We start from the raw sequence: 20,857 nt of genomic DNA, 5'->3' as shown, positions 1-20,857 counted from the left end.
TGCCTGCATCCAATACCTGATGAGAGAAGGGATCCCAGAGGAACCATTTTAAGTGAGAAGTAACCCTATGCTCTCCGCAATGATAAAATATGAAATAAGGGAAGTCTTTAAAAACAAACAAACAACCGCTTACGGTTGATAAAATTGTATATCGTCTAATGGCATCCTTTGTTGGGGTTTATGGGCTGAGGGGAAAGTGGAAAAACTCGTGTAAAGAAGAGAATATAATTAAAACAGGTAGACACGGGTAGGTGTAGTACCTGAGACTACTTTTAAAGTGCTGGGGATTTCTTTGAAACTGGCTAGATTTTTAAGATGTGTGTTTGTTTTTGTTTAGGTTTTTTTTTTTTTAAGTGACCTCTTACTCTTCCCCTTTTCACTGCTGCTGTTGAAAGCAAAATACCTGACCCTGGAAAAAGGAAATGAAACCTTATGGGGACGATCCACCATGGTGTCTCTTTTCTGGGCTTTCCTTTTTGATGTGTCCCCAGTATAGGGTGACCAGATGTCCCTATTTTATAGGGACAGTCCCGATATTTGGGGCTTTTTCTTCTATAGGCGCCTATTACCCCCCACCCCCTGTCCCGATTTTTCACACTTGCTGTCTGGTCACCCTACCCCAGTACCAGAGGTGCATACGTGTGCCCCAAGCATTGTGCGCTAGCCGTATGCAGTTGAAACTGCTATTATCTCATCCACCTTGTCTCTGCATCACCCCAGTCAGTTACACCTGGGAGAGGAAGCGAGTGACAGGCAAACTGGGTTCCCTTTTCAGTTACCCATTTTAACCCTCCAAGTTTATGGGACTCAAGGGGAACACCTACTCCGACCCCACCTTCTCTCATCTTGGTATGCATCTGGATTTCCCCTCACATGCTATAGTTTCATGCTATTCATCTCTGGCTTCTTGCACCAAACGGTCCCATATCTGCCCTCTCTCCCTCGCATTTGTTCTTTCCCTACAGAGAGGGTTTGCAGCTGCTGACTGGATCTTGAGCAGAATTAGTTAACGGGGCGGAGCAGGGGAGGGCGGAGGAAGGCAAAGATCGGCCTTGGTTTCTGACCATTTTTTTCGCTTGCCTCTCAGTCGCCAGCCGCGATCCAGGAAGCAGCGGGAGAGGGTCTCCTCTAGAGCAGGGGTTCCAGCGATCATGGAGGACCTCCTCTTTGTTGCAGCTAAGGTCATGTCCGTCTGGCTCACTGTGGGGTTTACACTGATAGTGTTGCCATCGGTGTTCGGAGCGTCGCTGGGGATTTCTGAACTCTACATGAGAATTTTAGTAAAAACCCTGGAGGTAAGTTGGTGGCCCTTAAAACTTTTTATACTTAATACAAGGGAGGGGGGCGACTGGGACATGTTTTTGTTTTTTGGTGGTGTTAACGGTGTTTCTAGTAAACGCTTCTAGTCTGCAGCCGTAATTCTGTTGTAACTTCTGCATAAATACTTATTCTCCTTGCATGATTCAGTTTCTCTAACGCAAGAGGGTGCGTTCTCTCTCTGGATGAGCTGTCTAGCCATCTGCCAAAGGCTGGCTAGTCAAGACTAGAAAACACTGAAAATGCTACATGCTTTAGGATCCTAAATCAGGACTAACTTTGCTCCGGGGTGACATTAAATCTGTCTCCCTTTCTATTGGACGAATAAATGACCTGATAGTCAAGCTGTGCATAAAGAGATCATTCACATGAGGTATAGACACTGGAGGAGCCTGCTTTAAAAAAAACTATCATGAAACTCCATAAATTTAGACTAATTTCATGCCAGTCTGAACCAAAAATCGGTTTCCTTGCTAAAATGTTCTGCTGTGTGCTCATCCACACTTGTGATCGCATAATACTAAACTCTGAATGTAAAACCCCAAACAGCCAGTGATTATTCTAAAACCCCACGTATTAACACCTTGGTACCTCTGTCATGTAATAACATTCTAGGCTGAAATTCAATCTCTGGACAGAGAAGGGTAAGAACATAATGTACCTTGCACTGCACAGTGCAGTAGCGTTCTGCCTTCCTCTCCTTTTTAATGACTCTGACAACAATCATCTGTGCCAAGCTGCTTATGAACTATAGTTTAGGGGACCAGCTATGAATCTTGTATCTAGCTCAGTCCTGATGACTCTTATGCCTGTTGAATGCCTGTATTTTCTAAATAACCTTCTCCTGTTGACTAGCATTGAAATTAACTTATTTTTAAATTGTTTTGACCAAACAATGTGTGGGAATATCAGGCCAAGCAGGAACGTTGGGCGTGTGTGTGCTACATCACAGGTAGCTTGTCTAACCAATCCTGTGCAATGGATAGCTACTCAAGCAGATGCTGGGGGAAAAATCCAGTTTTGGTGCTCTATAGAGCACTTTCTCAAGGCTATTCTTAACAAAACACTCTTGTCTCACTTTCTTCAGGTGAGGCAAGAATCTCACTGGGGTTAGGTGCTTAATTTGTAATGCCTTGCATTTGATGTGGCCCCTTGACCTGAGTACGATGTCAATGTTCAGATTCCACATGGTGTTAATTCCTGGCAGTCCCTGCTGTGCTGTACTTCATTCACTTGGCACATAAATTCTCACCGTACTGGCAACAATGGTCACATGCACAGCTTCTTGAGTGCTGAACTTATGCAGCAATTCAGCTTCCCATCATCTTCTCAGTGGGGTGGGCATGTGAGCTGATCTCCTTTTCCCCTGCCACTTTCCTCCTCTACGGAAATCTACTTCTCCAGGAGAGTGCTGGTTAGGGGTAGGTTGAAGATGGAATGTGTGTGAAGTTCTAGAGGAGCAAAGGGAAAGGAGGAGCTAATGTTGTACCTGTCTCTTTAAAAAAAGACCATTAACCAGGATGACCTGGGTAACTGTAAGCCGTTTAGCTCGACACTGGTCCTGGGTGAAATTGTGGAATGACCTACTGGGAAGCAACCAGTAAATCATGCTGCCTCTGTTCATCCCAGTCATCATGCGTTTTATTGAAAATGGATCTTGTTAAACTTGGTGGTGGTCTATGAGGTTACCAGTTTGGTTGAGATAATATATTCAGATGCCTTACGGAAGCAGGACTTGGTATCACACAACATTCTGAATTTTTTTTTTTAAATGCTATGCCAAAAAGAAGCACCTATTAAATGGCTTTTTAAAAACTGGCTGATAGATCTTAGAGTAACTTTAAATAAATGAGTGATCCAAAAGAGTTATTTCTAGTGTGTGGGGGGGTTCCCCCTGGGATCTGTTCTTGGCCCAATGCCATTCAATGTTTTTGTTGAGATGACACAGGTTGATCTGCCATTTAACGCTCCACCAGTTGTACAGGGCAATCTGGATATCTTGGTAAACTGGCCTTACTTGAGTAATACAAATTTTATCTATTTAAAGCTACAAGATGATGCCTTTTTAGAAGCTAAGAATGTTCATTGTGCTGATAGAATGAGGGATGGTTGCTTGGAAATCAGTGACCAAAAAGTCACTAAAAAAAAAAAAATGGTGCTAAGGGCAGGGCGTGAGGGATAACCAGCTGAACGTGGGCTGGCTTTGCTGTGCTAGGGATGAGCAAAGGCTATCCTTGTATGTATAAACAGGGGAATATTGAATAAAACTAGGGAGACATTACTGCTGTATATGGCACTAGTGAAATTGTTACTGGAATACTGTGTCCAGTTCTGGTGTCATCCTAAAAAGGATGTTGACAAATTAGACGAGGCTCAAAAAAGAGCTATAAAAATGATCTTGCATTTGGAAAACCTGACTTGGAGTGAGAGACTAAGCAGCTCAAACTCTTGGATAAATAAATAGATCATTTGGAGGTGACATGATCATGGACAGCTTCTAACAGAGTTAGAGTAGAGCAGGGGTCTACATCGCTTGCCCGCGCCGCTTCTCGACACCCCCATTGGCCCGGGACAGCGAACCGCGGCCAGTGCGGGCCGCGATCGGCCGAACCTGCCGCATCAGCAGGTAAATAAAACTGGCCCGGCCCGCCAGGGTGCTTACCCTGGCGAGCCGCGTGCCGAAGGTTGCCTACCCCTGGAGTAGTCTGCTACTAGCAGACAAAGCCATGACATTATCCAGTGGCTAGAAGCTGAAGTTAAAGGAACTCCGACTAGAAATAACTCTCAAACCTTTAACAGTGAGAGTAATAATCATTAGAACAACTTGCCTAGCGATGTGGTCATTTTTGTTTTTGTCACCTAATATTTTAAAGATTAGGTGGATTTTTCCCCCCTCCCCCCCCTAAAAATCTCAACCAGAAGCTATGGGTTTGATGCAGGAAGCACTTCATGAAATTCTAAGGCCTGTGCCATGCAGGACTAGATCACAATGGTCCCTTCTGGCCTTAAATTCTAGGTGAATTGCACCAGTTCCTCTCTCAGAAACCCAGCAAGGTACAAACAACAAATATGCGTTCTGTACTGTAGTAAGAGGGAGTGGAGGCTGTATAAACTAACTGGTCTAAACATATGAATCTTTATGTGGCTAGCAAAACTGCTGGATGAATACATCTTGCTCCCCTAGTCATGGTTTTAGTGAATATCATCACTGAGTGACATTTTTTTTGGCCAAAACGGCTGTTTAAAAAACAAAACAAAACTGCTGTTTCCTCAGCACTAAAATGTTTTGTGAACTCCTGTCAGTTTTGCCAAATGGTTTCAGTGGAAACAATCGCTGCCCCTCAAAAGAAAACAAAATGGAATGTTTTGGTATGTTCAAAACCCAGCATTTTGAATGTTTGGTTTAAAACCACTTATTGTTTTAAAATTTCATTTAGTGTTGTTGAAAATATTTAAATAGTCAAAATCAAAACAAAAATGTATCATTTGACCAGAAGTGTGTGTATGTGAGAATTGCCAGCAAACCAAAAATCTGTTATTCATACAGCTCTGCTGGACAGCATCAGCAAATGCCTTTAACTACTTGGTTTTTATCATTGCACGGCTCTCTAGCAGAGAGAGATAGGAATTTAGAGCTATGTAGGATTACTCTGTTTAACAAATTGTTCTAAGTGTCTTCTATTTCGATTTTCTTTGTTTGAAATTTCAAAACCGTTAACTTCTTAAATGTAGAAAATACCCTTAAGCTCCCCTACAACTCCCACTTGTGAGGGCTTCTAATAGAGCTGCCTTTAATTAATTGTTTAATTAATATGTTTTTGAAGAAGTCCTAATGTGCCTGTCCTTACTGTATATACTAAAGGGACATGAGCTAATGGTGGATTTCTGCCCTCCCCCGACCAATGCAAAAAACCCTAATTGACTTCACTTTCCGATTCTGTTGCAATGAACAACACTGCATTTTTTGCAGTGCAGGGGAAACTCTCTTTTTAAGAGCCATATCTATTGATCTTGAGGTCTTCCTCTACCCTCTCCCCCCTCCCCCCCCACCCCACGCTTACAAAAGTAGCATAGAAACATCTGGTCCAAATACAAGCTGCCTTAGGGTGACCAGATAGCAAATGTGAAAAATCGGGACGTGGGGGTAATTAGAGCCTATATAAGAGAGACCCAAAAATCGGGACTGTCCCTATAAAATTGGGACATCTGGGCACCCTAAGCTGCCTGCATCCCTCTAGGATGGCACCACTGAACAGATAGCTGAAACAAGGACTGATGTTCCTAATGCTGTACTTCTGAGAACTTGACTGGTCTTTGCTTCTAATCACTGCTCTTGTCCTTTAACTGCAGATGCCTCTTTGCTCAGTTTTAACCAAACAACGAGACCCACTTTTCCTATGCTTGCTCTACTAGAGTTTCAAATAGCACTGTGTGGAAAGCCTCTAAACTCTTTCTAATAATTTGTGGTCTAGCTTTGTAGCATCTCTCTGTGCTTAAGGAAAGCCAAAGTCAAACTGAGCTTAAAAACTAGATTTTGAGGTGGGAATAGGGGGGTTGCAAAACCTAGGACAAATTGTGATTTCCACTTTGAGTTCTAATGTCAGGTTTTTAGTGTGTGCTTCCCAGGGATTATGGAAACTCACAGGTGTACAGTGTTGTGCTAATCCATAAGGATGCAAAAATGAAATTGACTGGTTCACACTAAGAATTGTAAAAAGTAATGAGGTGGTATTATTTTTTATTATTATTAAGTGTCAGTGATCTAAGGCATTTGTAACAAAGGTCAGGAAGTAAACTTTGTTTACAAAAGGCATTATCAAGTTTTTCTCAACTAAGATTTACTTGGTCTTGTGACGTACAATATATTCTCTCAGGAATGTGCATATGTGACTTTCATTAGCATGAAGGATAGTTCGGTATGAACTGAAGGAAGAATACCTTTCTGAAATAGAATGCTCTGGTTTGGCTAATGCTTTAGGCACAGCTCGAAAAGTATATAACAGCCTAGCTATAGAAGGGTAGGAATAGATGGGCAGTTTTCACAGATGAGAGGTAAATAGCAGGGTCTCAAAGGATCTGTACTGGGACCAGTGTTGCTCAACATTGAGGTGGCAAAGTTTGCAGCTGATACAAAATTACTCGGGATAGTTAAGTCCAAAGCAGGCTGGAGAGTTACAAAGGGATTTCACAAAACTACATGACTGGGCAACAAAATGGCATATGAAATTCAATCTTGATAAATGCCAAGTAATGCACACTGGGGGGAGGGAGGGAAATCCCAACTATATATACAAAATGGGTTGGGTCTAAATTAGCTGTTACCACCAAGAAAGAAATCTTGAAGTCTGTTTGGATAGTTCCCTGAAAACATTCTCTCAATGTGCAGCAGCAATCAAAAAAAGCTAACAAAATGTTAGGAACCATTAGGAAAGGGATCAATAATAAGACCGACAATATCATTATGCCACTATAAATATGTGGTACACCCACACTTTGAATACTGCATGCGGTTCTGCTTGCCCCATCTCAAAGCTATATTAGAATTGGAAAAAGTACAGAAAAGGGCATAAATGATTAGGGATATGGAAAAAGTTCCATATGAGGAGAGGTTAAAAAGGCTGTGACTGTTAGCTTGGAAAAGAGATGACTAAAGGGGTGAGATATGATAGAGATCTATAAAATTATGAATGGTATGGAGAAAGTGAATAAGGAACAGTTATTTATCCCTTCACAAACCACAAGAACCCTGGTCACCCAACGAAATTAATAGGTAGTAGATTTAAAACAAACATAAGGAAGTACTCTTTCACACTACGCGCAGTCAACCCGTGGAACTCATTGCCATGAGATGTTATGAAGGCCAAAAGTAATTCTTTTTTGAACCCGTGATAGAGAAGTTCATGGAGGATAGCTCCATCAATGGCTATTAGTCAAGATGGTCAGGAATGCAACCCCGTGTTCTGGGTGTCCCCCAGCCTCTGACTGCCAGAAGCTGGGACTGGATGATAGGGGGTGGATAATTTGATAAATTGCCCTGATCACTCCCTCTGAAGTATCAGGCACTGGCCACTGTTGGAAGACAGCAGTGGTGCTGGAGCAATTTTTATAGTGGGGGAGCTGAAGGTGGAAACCATGTATTTGGGTTTCTTACTACTTTAAGCTGGGGGGTGCAGCAGCATCCCTAGTTGCAGTACCTATTTAAGACCCAAAACTGGGCTATGTGGACCATTGGTCTGACCTCATATGGCTGTATTTATGTTTAAAAGTTCACATTATTTCAAATAGTTCTTTAAAGTGCAGCACTTGCCAGGGATTACATTGTCAGGTCTCCTGCCTAGAGATGTTATGTATCATTGTGGGATTGTATGTAAACACTTTAATTTTTAATACAATGAAGTCCTAAATTGGCTTAACTGGATTCAGTAAGGTATATCCAGGATAATGCAGGAAATTGCCATATCTGTCACACTTCCTTCCTTAGGCTTCACAGCTGATGACTTCCAAAATATTAGCTACCTGAGGCTACACATTCCCAGTTCAGGGGAAACAAGCACAAGAAAGGGCGGAGGGGAGAACACCAGAAAACCATATCAAACTTGCCAAAATCTTGCAATATTACTTGTGTTTCAAGAAATACTACTGGACAAAACATTTCCTGGAAACTAGTGACCAGGTGGAATATTTCCCCTTGAGCCTCAGGTCAAGCTACAACATGGTAGCTTTTTGTTGTTGTAAAGAACCTATGCTCAGTTCATGTGCTGTAAGTGGCTTGGTCTAGTTTACACTGAAAGACCGTAATGAATGTTTTAACCATGGTTCTGGTGCCATGTTTGTGACTAGGTCGTGTTACATGGTAGCATTCCCCCCCCTCCCCCCCGTAAATACTCCTCCTACCAAGGCATGAATTCAAGAAAGTGATGAAATTCCTTCCTTTTTTGTGCCTCACCAAGCACATTTCAATCTGATTTAATCCAGACTCTGCTGTGGTGTAGCAGCTCTTGTGTAGGAAAAGTGACTATGGAGCTCTCAGATCAGGCTATTTTAGAGCAATTTTTGAGGAATGAAATGTACCCTTTGAGAAGTAAAGACAAGCACATCTTAGCTGTAGATGTTGCCTGGTTTACTTAACATCACACTTCCATTTTTATCGGCCTTGAAGATCCCTGCCTCTCCTGCAAAGCATTGCTGTACATTGTGATGTTGCAACTTTGCAAACACTACAGATGCATGTCTCAATATCCTGTGTTTTCAGGATTGTTACTGATTTCTGCTGTGTTCAGACCTATTTGATTCTGCCTTTAATATGGACTTAGCTGTGTCTAAAGTAGTGCAGCAATAACATTAAACTTTTATCAGGAATGATTCCAAATGAGAAGCTGCCTGCTCCTTCTAAACTCTAAATTGGTGACTTTATAGCTGCCTATCTTTTCTCATGCAAAATGGGTAGGGATCAAAACTTGTCTCTGGTCACTAGTCTTAGACAATTAGCTGGAAAAAAAACAAGATATTTACCAAAATGTGTCTAGCCTGGACCAGTAATGAAAGATGGAACCTTACATCATGGATGCAATTTATTGTAATTCATATTTTTGCCATTTATTTGAAAAAGGTAATACCTAGAGGCCCAAAGCAGGTCATGGTCTGACCTATTGCTCTGCACTGTGCAAATATAATAGACATTTCCTGCCCCCAGGGCTGGATTAACTCTCCTGTGGGCCCAGGGCTATTCAATTTTGTGGGGCCCCTGTATACAAGTCTTTTTCCTGAGAGGGAGTTTGGTGCAGGAGGGGGCTGGGGCAGGGGATTGGAGTGCAGGGTCTGGGGGGAAGTTTGTATATGACTCAGTATAGAGGGAGGGGGATTCTGATCTGGGGCAGGGGTTGGGGTGGAGGAGGGGGTGTGAGGTGCAGACTCCAGCAGGGAGGCACTTACCACATGTGGCTCCCAGCGGGTGGTGCAGCAGGGCTCAGGCAGGTTGCCTGCCTGCCATAGCCCCATGCTGCTCCTGTAAGCGGTCAGCTGCTAGCACATCTCTGCAGCCCCTGGGGGGGGAGGGAGACTGTGTGTCTCCGAGGTGTTGCATATATACACTTGTTCTGAGGTCTGGAAGGAGGTGAGCAGTTGAAAGTCTCTGGATAAACATAAAATGGGGGAGGGGGAAATAAGTGATGACATGGTAGAGGTCTACTATAGACCACCAAATCAGGAGTGTCAAGCTGTCTGGAGTGGCTTAAGAACATGAGTACCAACCTCAGGGGAGAATGTTAAGAACCGGGGCACAAACCCCAAATTGGTTGTGAGTTCCATATGTAGATTTCACCAACCAAGTCTGAAATGTGAACTTCTCAAGCACTGTAACATGGGACCCAGACAATCTCTTTGGGTACTCCAGTTTATCTTGCCACTTAGGCAAGCTTGCCTTTGATAGGTAGTCCCTCACAGCAATATTCCGTTTCTATCCAGTCCCAAAGGACCAGTCACTTACCCCAGGTAAATTGTACTTTAGATCTGACACCAAAGACAATGCTTGTCGTTTATATGTAGCTCTAGAACTCCGTTAGGAGCAGGAGAAAGATGAAGGAAAGTGTAGGCCCTCTACTTAGTAGGGAAAGAGAGCTAATAACTGATGACATCAAGAAGACTGAGGTGTTCAATGTCTATTTTGTGTCAGACTTCATTAAGAAGGCTGATTGGGACCAGATCAGTTAATACTAACAACTGGGGGAAGCAACACATTGCAGAATAGAGGGGAAAAAATAGGTTAGATATTTTCAAGTTGGCAGGTCCGGACGACCTAGGTACTCTAGGGTCCTTAAGGAACTAGCTGAAGCAATCTCAGAGGTAATTAACTTTGAAGGACAGGTGAGTTCATAGAGGATTGGAGAAGGACAAACCTAGTATTGTCTTTAAAAAGTGAAACCAAGAGCACCTGGGGAATTAGACCAGTCAGCCTAACTCTGATATCTGAAAAGTTATTGAAACAAATTGTTAAAACAATCACTTTTTAATAATCATGAGGATAATAGGGTTATAAGGAATAGCCATCATGGATTTATCAAGAACGAATCATGCTAAACCAACCTAATGTCCTTCTTTGACCGGTTTACTGGCCTAGTGGATGCAGTAGATGTGATGTATCTTGATTTTAGTAAAGCTTTTGACATAGTCCAACATATTGTCATAAGCAATTAGGGAAATGTGGTCCAGATTAAATTCCTATAAACTGTGCGCACAACAGGTTGAAAGATCGTACTCAGAGTAGCTATCTGCTGTCAAACTGGGAGTATGTATATAGAGGGGTCCCCCAGGGTCTGTCTTGGAACTGGTACTAGTCAACATTTTCACTAATGACTTGGAATGGAGAGTATCCATGTAAAATTTGCAGATGACATCAGGATGGGTGGGGTCGCAAACACCCGGGACACATTAGAACTCAAAATGATCTTGACCAATTCTCCAATTGGTCTGGAATCCACAAGATGAAATTCAATAAAGGTAAGTGCAAAGTACTACACTTAAGGGGGGAAAAATCAAATGCACGACTACAAAATAGGGAATAACTGCCTAGCCGGCAATGTTGCTGGAAAGGATTTGGGGGTGATAGTGGATCAGAAATGGAATATGAGCCAACAATGTGGTGCAGCTGCAATAAAAGCTAATATCATTCTGGGGTGTATTAACAGTAGTGTCCTATGGGAGATAATTATCTCGCTCTATTCAGCACAGGTCAGGCCTCATCTGGAGTAGTGTGTTCAGTTTACAGTACCATGCTTTAAGAAGGATGTGGACAATCTGGAGGAGGTCAAGAGGAGAGAAACAAATGATAAAAGGCTTAGAAAACCTGACCTATGAGGAAAGGTTAAAAAAACTGGGCGTGTTTAGTCTTGAGAAAAGAAGACTGGGAGGAAGGGGGCGGTTGGACAACAGTTTTCAAATATGTTAAGGGCTGTTAAAAAGATGCTGGTGATCAATTATTCTCCATCTCCACTGAAGGTAGGACAAGAAGCAATTGGCTTAATCTGTAGCAAGAGAAATTGAGGTTCGATATTAGGAAAAACTTTCTAACTATAAGGATAGTGAAGTACTGGAATAACTTCCAAAGGAGGTTGTGGAATCCCCATCACTGGAGGTTTTAAAGAACAGGTTAGACAAACACCTGTCAGGGATGGTCTAGGTTTACTTGGTCTTGCTTGAGCGCAGGCGGCTGGACTTGATGACCTCTCGAGGTCTCTTCCAGCCCTACGCTTCTTTGATTTTTATGAAACAAGCAGTGTTTCTATTGGTGGCGGCCTCCTGGTTTAGTGTGTATGGGAGTGGGCAGACGTCACTCTTCTTTTGTTCCTTGCTCTGTTTTTGCCTTGTTATGAAACCTTGGACAAAGCACTTTTCTTCACTTTCCTCTTCCACCTTCTGTCTCGTCTATTCAGACTGCAAAGCTCTTAGGGAAGGGATTGTCTGTACAGCATCTAGCACAATGGGGTCCCTTCAGGTGCTCCTATAATACAAATAATCAGCGAATACTTTGATGTTGGTCCAAGACTTTTTAAGTTCTAGGCTTCTGAGCAGGATAATGCTTTGATTCATGAATAAGGATAGATTTAGCAGAACAACCTCCCCGTTGTCACTCTTGAACTAGCTAGCAAGAATAGTCACAACTTCTTTTCTAGGATCTGTCCCATGGGTGGATATGTCTCAGTATGAAAGTGGAATTAATATTCTCTGAAAGGGAATTTAAGGTTTAAATAGTGTCTTGTAATCTCTTCCTGAAGAGCTCAGTGGAATCTCAATTGACACTTTTTGACAAGACAAACTTGATCTGCAGGTCAGGTGCTCCTTCTCACTTCAAGCCTGTGACGGGTTAGATCACAGAAAACCCTTTGGAAACTGCCAACTGATGTGCTGAGATGACCCCTGAGCCTGTTATCCCTGGCAGCTTGGGACTTCAGTGCCCTGCCTGGGTTGAGCCAGGCATGCTAGCCTGCTGCAAACCCAGACCCAGGTCTGAACCACGTCCCCTGAAAGCTGCAGGCTTAACTGAAAACCGCTTAAGAAGTGTTCCGGTCTCTAACACTCAGATGCCCAGCTCCCAATGGGGTCCAAACCCCCAATAAATCCATTTCACCCTGCATAAAGGTTACACAAGGTAAACTCATAAATTGTTCGCCCTCTGTAACACTGATAGAGAGATGTGCACAGCTGTTTGCCTCCCCGTGCCCCAATACTCTGAGTTAATTAATAAGTACAAAAAGTAGGATTTAAGTGGTTCCAAGTAATAACAGACAGAACAAAGTAAATTACCAAACAAAATAAAACAAAACATGCAAGTGTAAACCTAATACTGTAAGAAAGTGATTACAGATGAAATCTCACCCTCAGAGATGTTCCAGTAAGCTTCTTTTACAGACTAGCTGCCTAGTCTGGGTCCAGCAATCACTCACACCCCAGTGGTTACTGTCCTTTGTTCCAGTTTTTCAGGTAGCCTCTCCACCCCCAAAGGATATCTCTTGAACCAGCTGAAGACAAAATGGAGGGGTCTCCCAGGGGCTTAAACAGACTCTCTTGTGGGTGGCTGCTTCACTGAGGCTAATTAAAATTAAACAAGTACATAGCCAATATTCATAACTTCGAATACAAAAATCCTACATGCATACAAATAGGATGAATATATTCAGTAATCATAACCTTTACAGAGAGATGTTACATGGCATATGTAGCATAAAACATATGACATAACTGGAATATTTACATATATAAGCATATTTCCATAAAGCATTATGGGGTGCAATGTCACAAAGCCGTTTTCCTTTACCCCCTGAAAACATACTCCTCTATTGGAAGAGCATGGTGACCTCAATATGCCATACTTTCTTTTAGGGCCTATTCCAAAGCACAAACTAAGTCATTTAAGACTCCTGTGACTTCAGTGGGTCTGTGGATTGGACCCTTAAAAATAGGTAAGGCTCTTTTTGGGGCCAGCATGTTCTAGGGTTGCCAAATTTCTACTTGCACAAAACCGAATACCCTGGCCCCGCCGCTCCTCTGAGGCCCTACCACTCCCTCTGTCGCTCGCTCTTCTCACCCTCGCTCATTCGCTCACTTTCACTGGGCTGGCTGAAGGGGTTGCAGTGCAGGAGGGTGTGAGGGCTCCAGCTGGAGGTGCAGGCTCTGGGGTAGGGCTGGGGGGGAGGGGTTTGGGGTACAGGAGGGTGCTCTGGGCTGGGATCGAGGGGTTTGCGGGGCGGCAGGGGGATCAAGGTTGGGGTAGGGGGTTGGGGCGCAGGAGCGGGTGCAGGCTCTAGATGGCGCTTACCTCAGCTGGCTCCCAGAAGCAGCGGCATGTCCTCCCTCCAGCTCCTATGTGGAGGCACAGCCAGGTGGCTCTGCGCGCTTCCCTGTCTACAGGTGCTGCCCCCACAGCTCCCATTGGCTGCAGTTCCCAGCCAATGGGAGTTGTGGAGCTGGCGCTTGGGGCAGGGGCAGCACATGAAGTCCCCCGGTTGCCCCTGTGCCTAGGAGCTGGAAGGGGACATGCTGCTGCTTCCAGGAGCCGCGGCAGGCAGGGAGCCTGCCTTAGCCCTGCTGCGCCGCCGACCGGACCTCTAACAGCCCGGTCAGCATCCAGGGTCCGTTTTCGACTGGGCGTTCTGGTTGAAAACCAGACACCTGGCAACCCTATGCACCACCATGGCTTCTTTGCTAGTCTATACCTTCTTGCCACAGGATGTCTAGGAGAGGCTGCTGGTGGATTTCTCCCTCTCTGTGAAGCTGCAAATGTGGCACACAAAAGTTCACTTCTCTTTACTGCTCAAAACAAGTGCTGGAGGCTGTTCAGTGGCATTATGCCTCCTTTGAGAGCCTTTGGCCTATACTAGAGGAGATCGGTCACTAGCACCATGTTCACCCTGTAGGCAGTCTCTCCAACACCCTGTGCTCAAAAATCATGACTGGCATAAATCATGAGTCTTTTTTTTTTTTAGATAAATAACCGTGGGTTCTCTTACTTGCTCTCTGATATCTGAGCATTTAGTGTGCACTCAGGTCACACTTTCTAGCTTATCTCTGTAGCCATAAGGGATAGAGTATTCCCTCTACACCGACCCCTCCCAACCTCTTTCTCTCCTCCCCCCGTTCTCCCCCCCCCACACACACACTCTAAGCTGAGGTTCTACTGACATAATGACTCTGGCAGCAGGGGCATGTCTTATGGCTGCTTGGTCTCTGCTCTGCTTGGATGCTGAGGACCACTAATGAAATCTTTTTTTTAAAAAAAAATCCTGTGACGTGTACTCTTCACTTTATGAATTGGCATTCTGTTCTAGACTCACTCTGCCAACTTTAATAGAACTACTGGTTGTTTCCACTGACTCTTGCTGGCAGGGTTTTATCTGTACCAAGACACTTAAAAACAGGAACAAAATCGGAGGTGGTGTGTGTGATGGTTTGTCTAGTGAAGAGAACTTAATGCAGATGGCTTTCAAGGGAAGTACCACTTACTCTCTAGGAAGCTCTTTTAATGGTGAGCAAATGTTAAACATCAAACGCTGTCTCGTAAATGCACATTTTTTTTTTTTCTCTCTCTTGAACAGTGGGCCACAAGACGAATCCAGAAAGGAGTCAGACAGGAGCAGGCAATGGCACTTAAGAACTCTTCTTCCAGTGGTAAGAATTCTTAATGAAGAATGTCTCAGTAATATTAACCTGAGGAAAATGGGGAACAGATTATTTTAAAATGGGGAATAAAGAGCTACTAATCTTGTTCTTAAATTACTATTGTAGTGCCCAGAGGCCTAAGATCGGGGACCCATTGTGGCCAGCACTGTCAGGCATCTAGTAAGATATAGGCTCTGCCCCCAAGGAGCTTGCAATCTAAAGGTTCAATTCTGCCGCTCTTACTTGTGACATCTTTTAAATGGTTTAGTCACTCTGCACTCGGTTGCAGAGCTGGGTCTAAATATAACCTTACTTACATGGAATAGTACTGTACTCCAAGAATAGCTCCATTTATTTCAGTAGGCCCACTTATGTAAGGTATTGCTCAGTGCGAAGGGGGGCAAAACCTAGCTAACAGATGGAGGCTAAGGGTGGGAGTGAGCATTCTGTGCACTTCACAGATGGGATCTGAGGCTATGTCTACACTATGGGTATGTCTACACTACGGGATTAATCCGAATTTAGATAATTCAAATTTGGGAAACAGGTTGTATAAATTCGATTGTGCGCGGCCACACTAAGCACATTAATTCGGTTTTTAACCACATTAATTCGGTGGTGTGCGGCCACACTACCCCATTTATTTTAACCACATTAATTCAGTGGTGTGCGGCCACACTAACCCTAATTCGAATTAACAAAATCGATTTTGGCGCTACTCCGCTCGTCGAGGTGGAGTACAGAAATCGATTTAAAGCGCCCTTTAATTCGAACTAAATGGCTCTGTAGTGTGGACGGGTGAAGGGTTAATTCGAATTAACGCTGCTAAATCCGAATTAATCCCGTAGTGTAGACCAGGCCTATATAGCAGCGCAGCTGCACCACTAAAACTGTGCTGCTGTAAGGGCTCCTATGTAGCCGCTCTTTGACGGCAGGAACCTGCCAGCATAATTAAACCACCCCCAACAAGTGGTGCTAGCGATGTCGGCAGGAGACTCATTCCTGCCAATATAGCGCTGTCCATACCAGCACTTTTGTTGGTGGAACTTATGTCGGTCAGGGAGGTGGGTTTTTTTTTTCACACCCCTGACTGACCAAAGTGGTGGTGTAGACAGAGCCTGAAGCTCAGAAGTCAAGTGACTTGCCCCAGGCCATGTAGTCTGTGGCCAAACTGGGAACTGAACTCTGATATTAATCCCAGTTCAGTGTCCCAACCACAAGGTCATTCTGCCTCTAAGTTAAATACTAGATCACATCAGTAGACAGCTCATGTGTGGCTAGACCTACTACTGATTTCCTCAAAACATCTTAAGTAAGCAGGACTTCAGCTCTAGTCAGCACTTACACTTTGTCCCTGATCGCCAAGAGGTACCCAGCGATGGCACAGATCTGTTTTTTTATTATTATACCATAATAAAAAACATTGGGCAATGAATATTGCCACTTCTGATGCAACAACTCCTTCTGAACAACTCCTTCTGTTTCTCTTGGCTTCCTTTGCATTACATGGACAAAGTTCAAATGTTGCAGTTCAATTTTTATCATCTTGTGAAATAAAATAGTAGGGGGTAGGGCTCTGCTTTCTTACAGGAACTGTTGGCACAACTGCCTGCAGGATTTTTCTCAGTTGTGAGCCACTGCTGACCAGGGGTGCCAAAGGCAGGCTAGCTGCAAGTCTGGCCAAAGATGAGCTATTTTCAGCAGCTCTTCAGGTTTTAGCCACAGTCTGTGCTCCAAGCCCTGGCGTCTTGGGTGGTGGTGAACAAAGATGTCCAACACAAACAGGTGCCAGGGGTAGGAAAGATTTTTGAGGAGTGGAGAATGAACACTTTAAATATGGGTTTGCAGCATTGGGGAAGGAGAATCTGTGCCCAAGTCACACTTACACTTCTCTGGCAGTGCAAAGTGGTCTTGGAGTGAATGTAATTTACACTGGAAGGCTCTATTGCATTGCCAGAGTGGTGTAAAGGGACCTTAATGTAAATGAGATTGGGTCTCTGGTCTGTACTTTTCCAAGTGGAGCACTTCTTGCGTCTAGTCCTAAGCTGCTATTGTCTAAGGGACAAAGCATATGTATCTTCCAGAATAATTGAAGAAACAGGTGGGTGCTCTCATCCTATCTTCTCTGTGGGGTGACTGTGGAGCTGTGGCGAGGTCACATGGATTAGTTTCTAATGTTCATTCTATACGTGGCTTAGGAAACACACAGGGAGAGAGTGGACAGGAAGGAAAGAGTCTGCCTTGTTGCATAACTTCCAATTTGCCACAGAGTGTCTGCATTTTGGGGGTGGGGGTGATGAACTGGCCTGCTGCATAGTATTTGCAAATAATCCATGATGCACTGTTCTGGCAGTCAAACATGCGTGGCTCTGATATCGTTAGGCCACTAGCTGAGCGGCACAGAGCAGCAAGAAATCCTTTGTGACAAAACAGCTGTTTAAATCCATTCTCTGTTCAATTTCCTCACATTTCTGTTAAGGCATCATACAGAGAGATGAAACCACTATGGAGAAGGAGATAGCGGGCCTGCACCGAGTAGACTTTGAACTCTCCGATGTGTTCTATTTCTCCAAGAAGGGGATTGAGGCTATTGTGGAAGATGAAGTCACCCAAAGGTTTTCTTCAGAGGAACTAGTCTCCTGGAACCTTCTTACAAGGACTAATGTCAACTTCCAGTACATCAGCCTGCGTCTGACTGTAGTGTGGGTCCTTGGGGTCCTCATCCGCTACTGTCTCCTGCTGCCTCTTCGGTGAGCCAAGTACTGGGAGACTGGTTCTCGTGTGTGTATGTATGTGGTGATGTACTGGGGTTCACCCAGGCCAGTAAGGGGTTCAGCCAACACTTCTTGCAACTCTAGGCACCTAGAATGCTCTGCTGCTGTAGCTCACAGCCCTGACACCAACTGCCAGTCTACAAGCGTGGAGGTCTCACCCAGGCTCCCACCACCCACTTACTCCTTGTAGGGGAAACTCACCAACCTTTCCAGCCCCAAATTCTCCCCCCAGAACATCTTTCTGCAGCCCCTCTTATTGTAACATCCACAAAACCGTATCAAGTTTGCTGCTCCTTTAAAGAAATAGTACAGAGAGCAGCTTATTAACTTAGTTGGGGCTGACAATCCTTCCATTTCAGTCAAAGCACTGAGTTGGTTTATGGTAAAACAGGCAAGTTCCTTAACAAAAGGGCATAGAGTTAAGTCATACCAAGTGTAAGAAATAAAGCTAGAAATGGTTACAAACACAAGTAAAAATACGCTTCTAAAATTATAACTTAATTTCAGAAGGTTACATTCTTGGTCTAAGCAGGTTTCTCACCTATAGTCAATTTCCAGAGACCTTTAGCCATCTTGGATAATAATGCGTAACTTTTGTGTTCTCTCCCCTGCTCTGTATAGTCCAGTAAACCTTGGAAATGTATTCTTCTGAAGGGTATCCCCAGATACAGTTCCTTTCCCCTGCTGGGTGTTACATCCATGTAGATGCCATACTGGCTTCTTCCAGGCCGGTGACTTTTACGATGCAAATGATCTTCCTGCAATCTCAGATACAATTGAATAGCCCACTGTCCTTGGCCATGCCTGGCTTGAAGTGTTGGCCTCTTTCCTTTGTCTGGAAAACCCTGTTTATCAACTTCCCCTGAGGTGCCTGGTTTAAACATGTTTGTCGCATTTTCAGCATCTCTGTATAATTTGTTGTAGATTAACTGGACATAGGTATATCATGCAAGAATATTAATGATCAGTGAGTTGTTTTCCAATGACATTACATGACCGCTTTTAGATACAGATTATGACAACAATGTGTTAGGTGAAGTGGGCATGTCAGGTTACTGACACACAGCAGTAAACCACCAATGGGCCTCTGTGTCACATACGCACTAATGTGAAATGATCACTCTGCAGTTTCTGAGGTAACTGAGTCCTGCAAGAAATGATGACGAACACGCAACCTGGGCTTTAAGTTCGCTCACTGCACCCATCGCTGTGGTGTCTCTCTGCTTCTTTTACTCCCTCCCCCATCTTAAAATTGAAACTATTGTAGGGGCTCAGATATTCATCAGATACTCTTAAGCATTCTAATGTTCTCTAGTACATGTTTTTGTGACATGAATTGCCATAATTCCCCTCCAATAGGGATCTTCTTCCTTTTCGTTTTTAGTGTTACCTTGGCTGCCATTGGGATTGTTTCAATGATTATGGGAACCACACTTGTAGGGCAGTTGCCAAACAGCAGGTAAGTGTGTGTTTTTCCCCTTAATTAACCTGTTTGGGAAGAATTTTGTGGAGAACTAGGGATTGACTCTGCCCATGGCAAACCTGCCATGTCCATGATATGGCATCAGTGCTGAAAGAACGCAAAGTTAATTCTGTGGATCTTTTCTAGTCCTCTTCTAAAACTGCCAATTTATGTGGTGCTCTACAAGGATGTTCGGTGTCCTGAAGAACTTGAATACCAAAAAAAAAAAAATATATGCATGCAGGGGAAGGTGGAGATACCATGGAAAGGATTCCTAGAAGCATGTGTGTGGAGAGTTTTAAGGGGGAAAGAGATGTTGGGGATTGGTCCTGCTTTGAGCAGGGGGTTGGACTAGATGACCTCCTGAGGTCCCTTCCAACCCTTATATTCTATGAAACTACACCTACATTTAGGGGGCAGTGTAACAGACTGCAAAGCTGAGACTCTGGAAAAACCCAGCACAAAGGTGACTTGAAGCTGCCTGAAAGAGGGGAATCTTGAGTTGTCCACACACTAAGGGCCATTATGATCACTTAGTCTGAGTTTCTGCATAATGCAGGCTGTGGAATTTCACCTGATTCCTGAATTAAGCCCAGCAACTTCCAGTTGAATTAGAGCAAGTCAACTTACAGCAATCATGGTCTGCTCTGTCTAACTTGAACTGAAGTCTGTTTGGCTCCCAGCCAGAGGTGAAAGTAAGCCGGTACGCCCCGGTATGGCATACCGGCAAGAGCGGTGTGCCATACTGGGGCGACCTGGCTTCCCCAGGCAGCAATTTAAAGGGCCTGGGGCTCCCAGCTGTGGCTGGAGCCCCAGGCCATTTAAATTGCTGCCAGAGCCCCACTGCCGGAGCTCTGGAGTAGTGGCGGGGCTCTGGGGGTTGTTTAAAGGGCCCAGGGCTCCTGCTGCCTCTTCGGCCCCGGCCCTTTAAATTGCCGCCGGAGCCCTGGGGTAGCAGCGGCAGCAGGGGGCTCCGGCAGCAGTTTAAAGGGCCCGGGGCGATAGCGGCGGCCGAGCCTTGGGCCCTTTAAACTGCTGCCGGAGCCCCCGGCTGCCGGCGGGGGAGGGGGAGGGGTACAGGGCGGGCCGGGGCTGGCTCTGATCCCGCCCCTTCCACCTGAGGCCCCGCCCCTTCCGCGGGCCAGAGCCAGCCCCAACCCAGCCCTGTACTGGTAAGTCCCCTATCTTTACTTTCACCCCTGCTCCCAGCCAGCCTTGGAATTGGGAAAGGTGGCTTTCTGCCTCTCCCAATCCTCAGATGTGCTGAGCATGAGTCCTAAAACCAGTAAGCTGAAAGACTGGGAGGTGTGTAGAGAAGAAAGGAGATCAGATATATAGGCTCATCAGGATTACTTTGTGGAGGACATGAAGCTCAAAACTAAGGCATCCAGACATGAGGTCAGTAAAGGCTGGCCTCTTCTAAGGACAGAGGAGCCCTAGAGGGTAAACTCCTTTTGAAGTTATAGGAGGGGGAAGAAGATGGAGCTGGAAGTAACGACAGGGAGGGAAGGAGTCCACTCCTACTTCCACTCCTTCTTGGACAGGGAAGAGCAGTGATTTACTGAGTCACTGTAAGAGACTGGCTGCTGCGTGGGAGGTGGTGGAAACTAACCAGGGAAGCAGTTTGGACCTTACTGTGTCTTTTGGTGGTGAA

At 44.6% G+C, this 20,857-nt stretch overlaps 1 protein-coding gene across 1 annotated transcript in view; it reads left to right on the top strand.

The window, feature by feature from the left end:
* Nucleotides 1-1,056: 1,056 nt before the first annotated feature.
* Nucleotides 1,057-20,857, top strand: part of GPAT3 (glycerol-3-phosphate acyltransferase 3) — a 31,816-nt gene continuing 12,015 nt past the window's right edge. The window contains exons 1-4 of the mRNA XM_029913677.1: nt 1,057-1,295; nt 14,904-14,976; nt 17,447-17,717; nt 19,126-19,200. Of these exons, the coding sequence (XP_029769537.1) occupies nt 1,152-1,295; nt 14,904-14,976; nt 17,447-17,717; nt 19,126-19,200 (563 nt within the window). The 5' untranslated portion in view covers nt 1,057-1,151. The remainder of the gene's footprint in view (nt 1,296-14,903; nt 14,977-17,446; nt 17,718-19,125; nt 19,201-20,857) is intronic.

This window comes from Terrapene carolina, unplaced genomic scaffold, assembly GCF_002925995.2.
Source record: "Terrapene carolina triunguis isolate 2854851 unplaced genomic scaffold, T_m_triunguis-2.0 Scaffold789, whole genome shotgun sequence".
In the NCBI taxonomy this organism is placed as follows: domain Eukaryota; kingdom Metazoa; phylum Chordata; order Testudines; family Emydidae; genus Terrapene; species Terrapene triunguis.
Note: the sequence above shows the minus strand (reverse complement) of the source record. Positions and strands in the feature narration are given on the sequence as shown.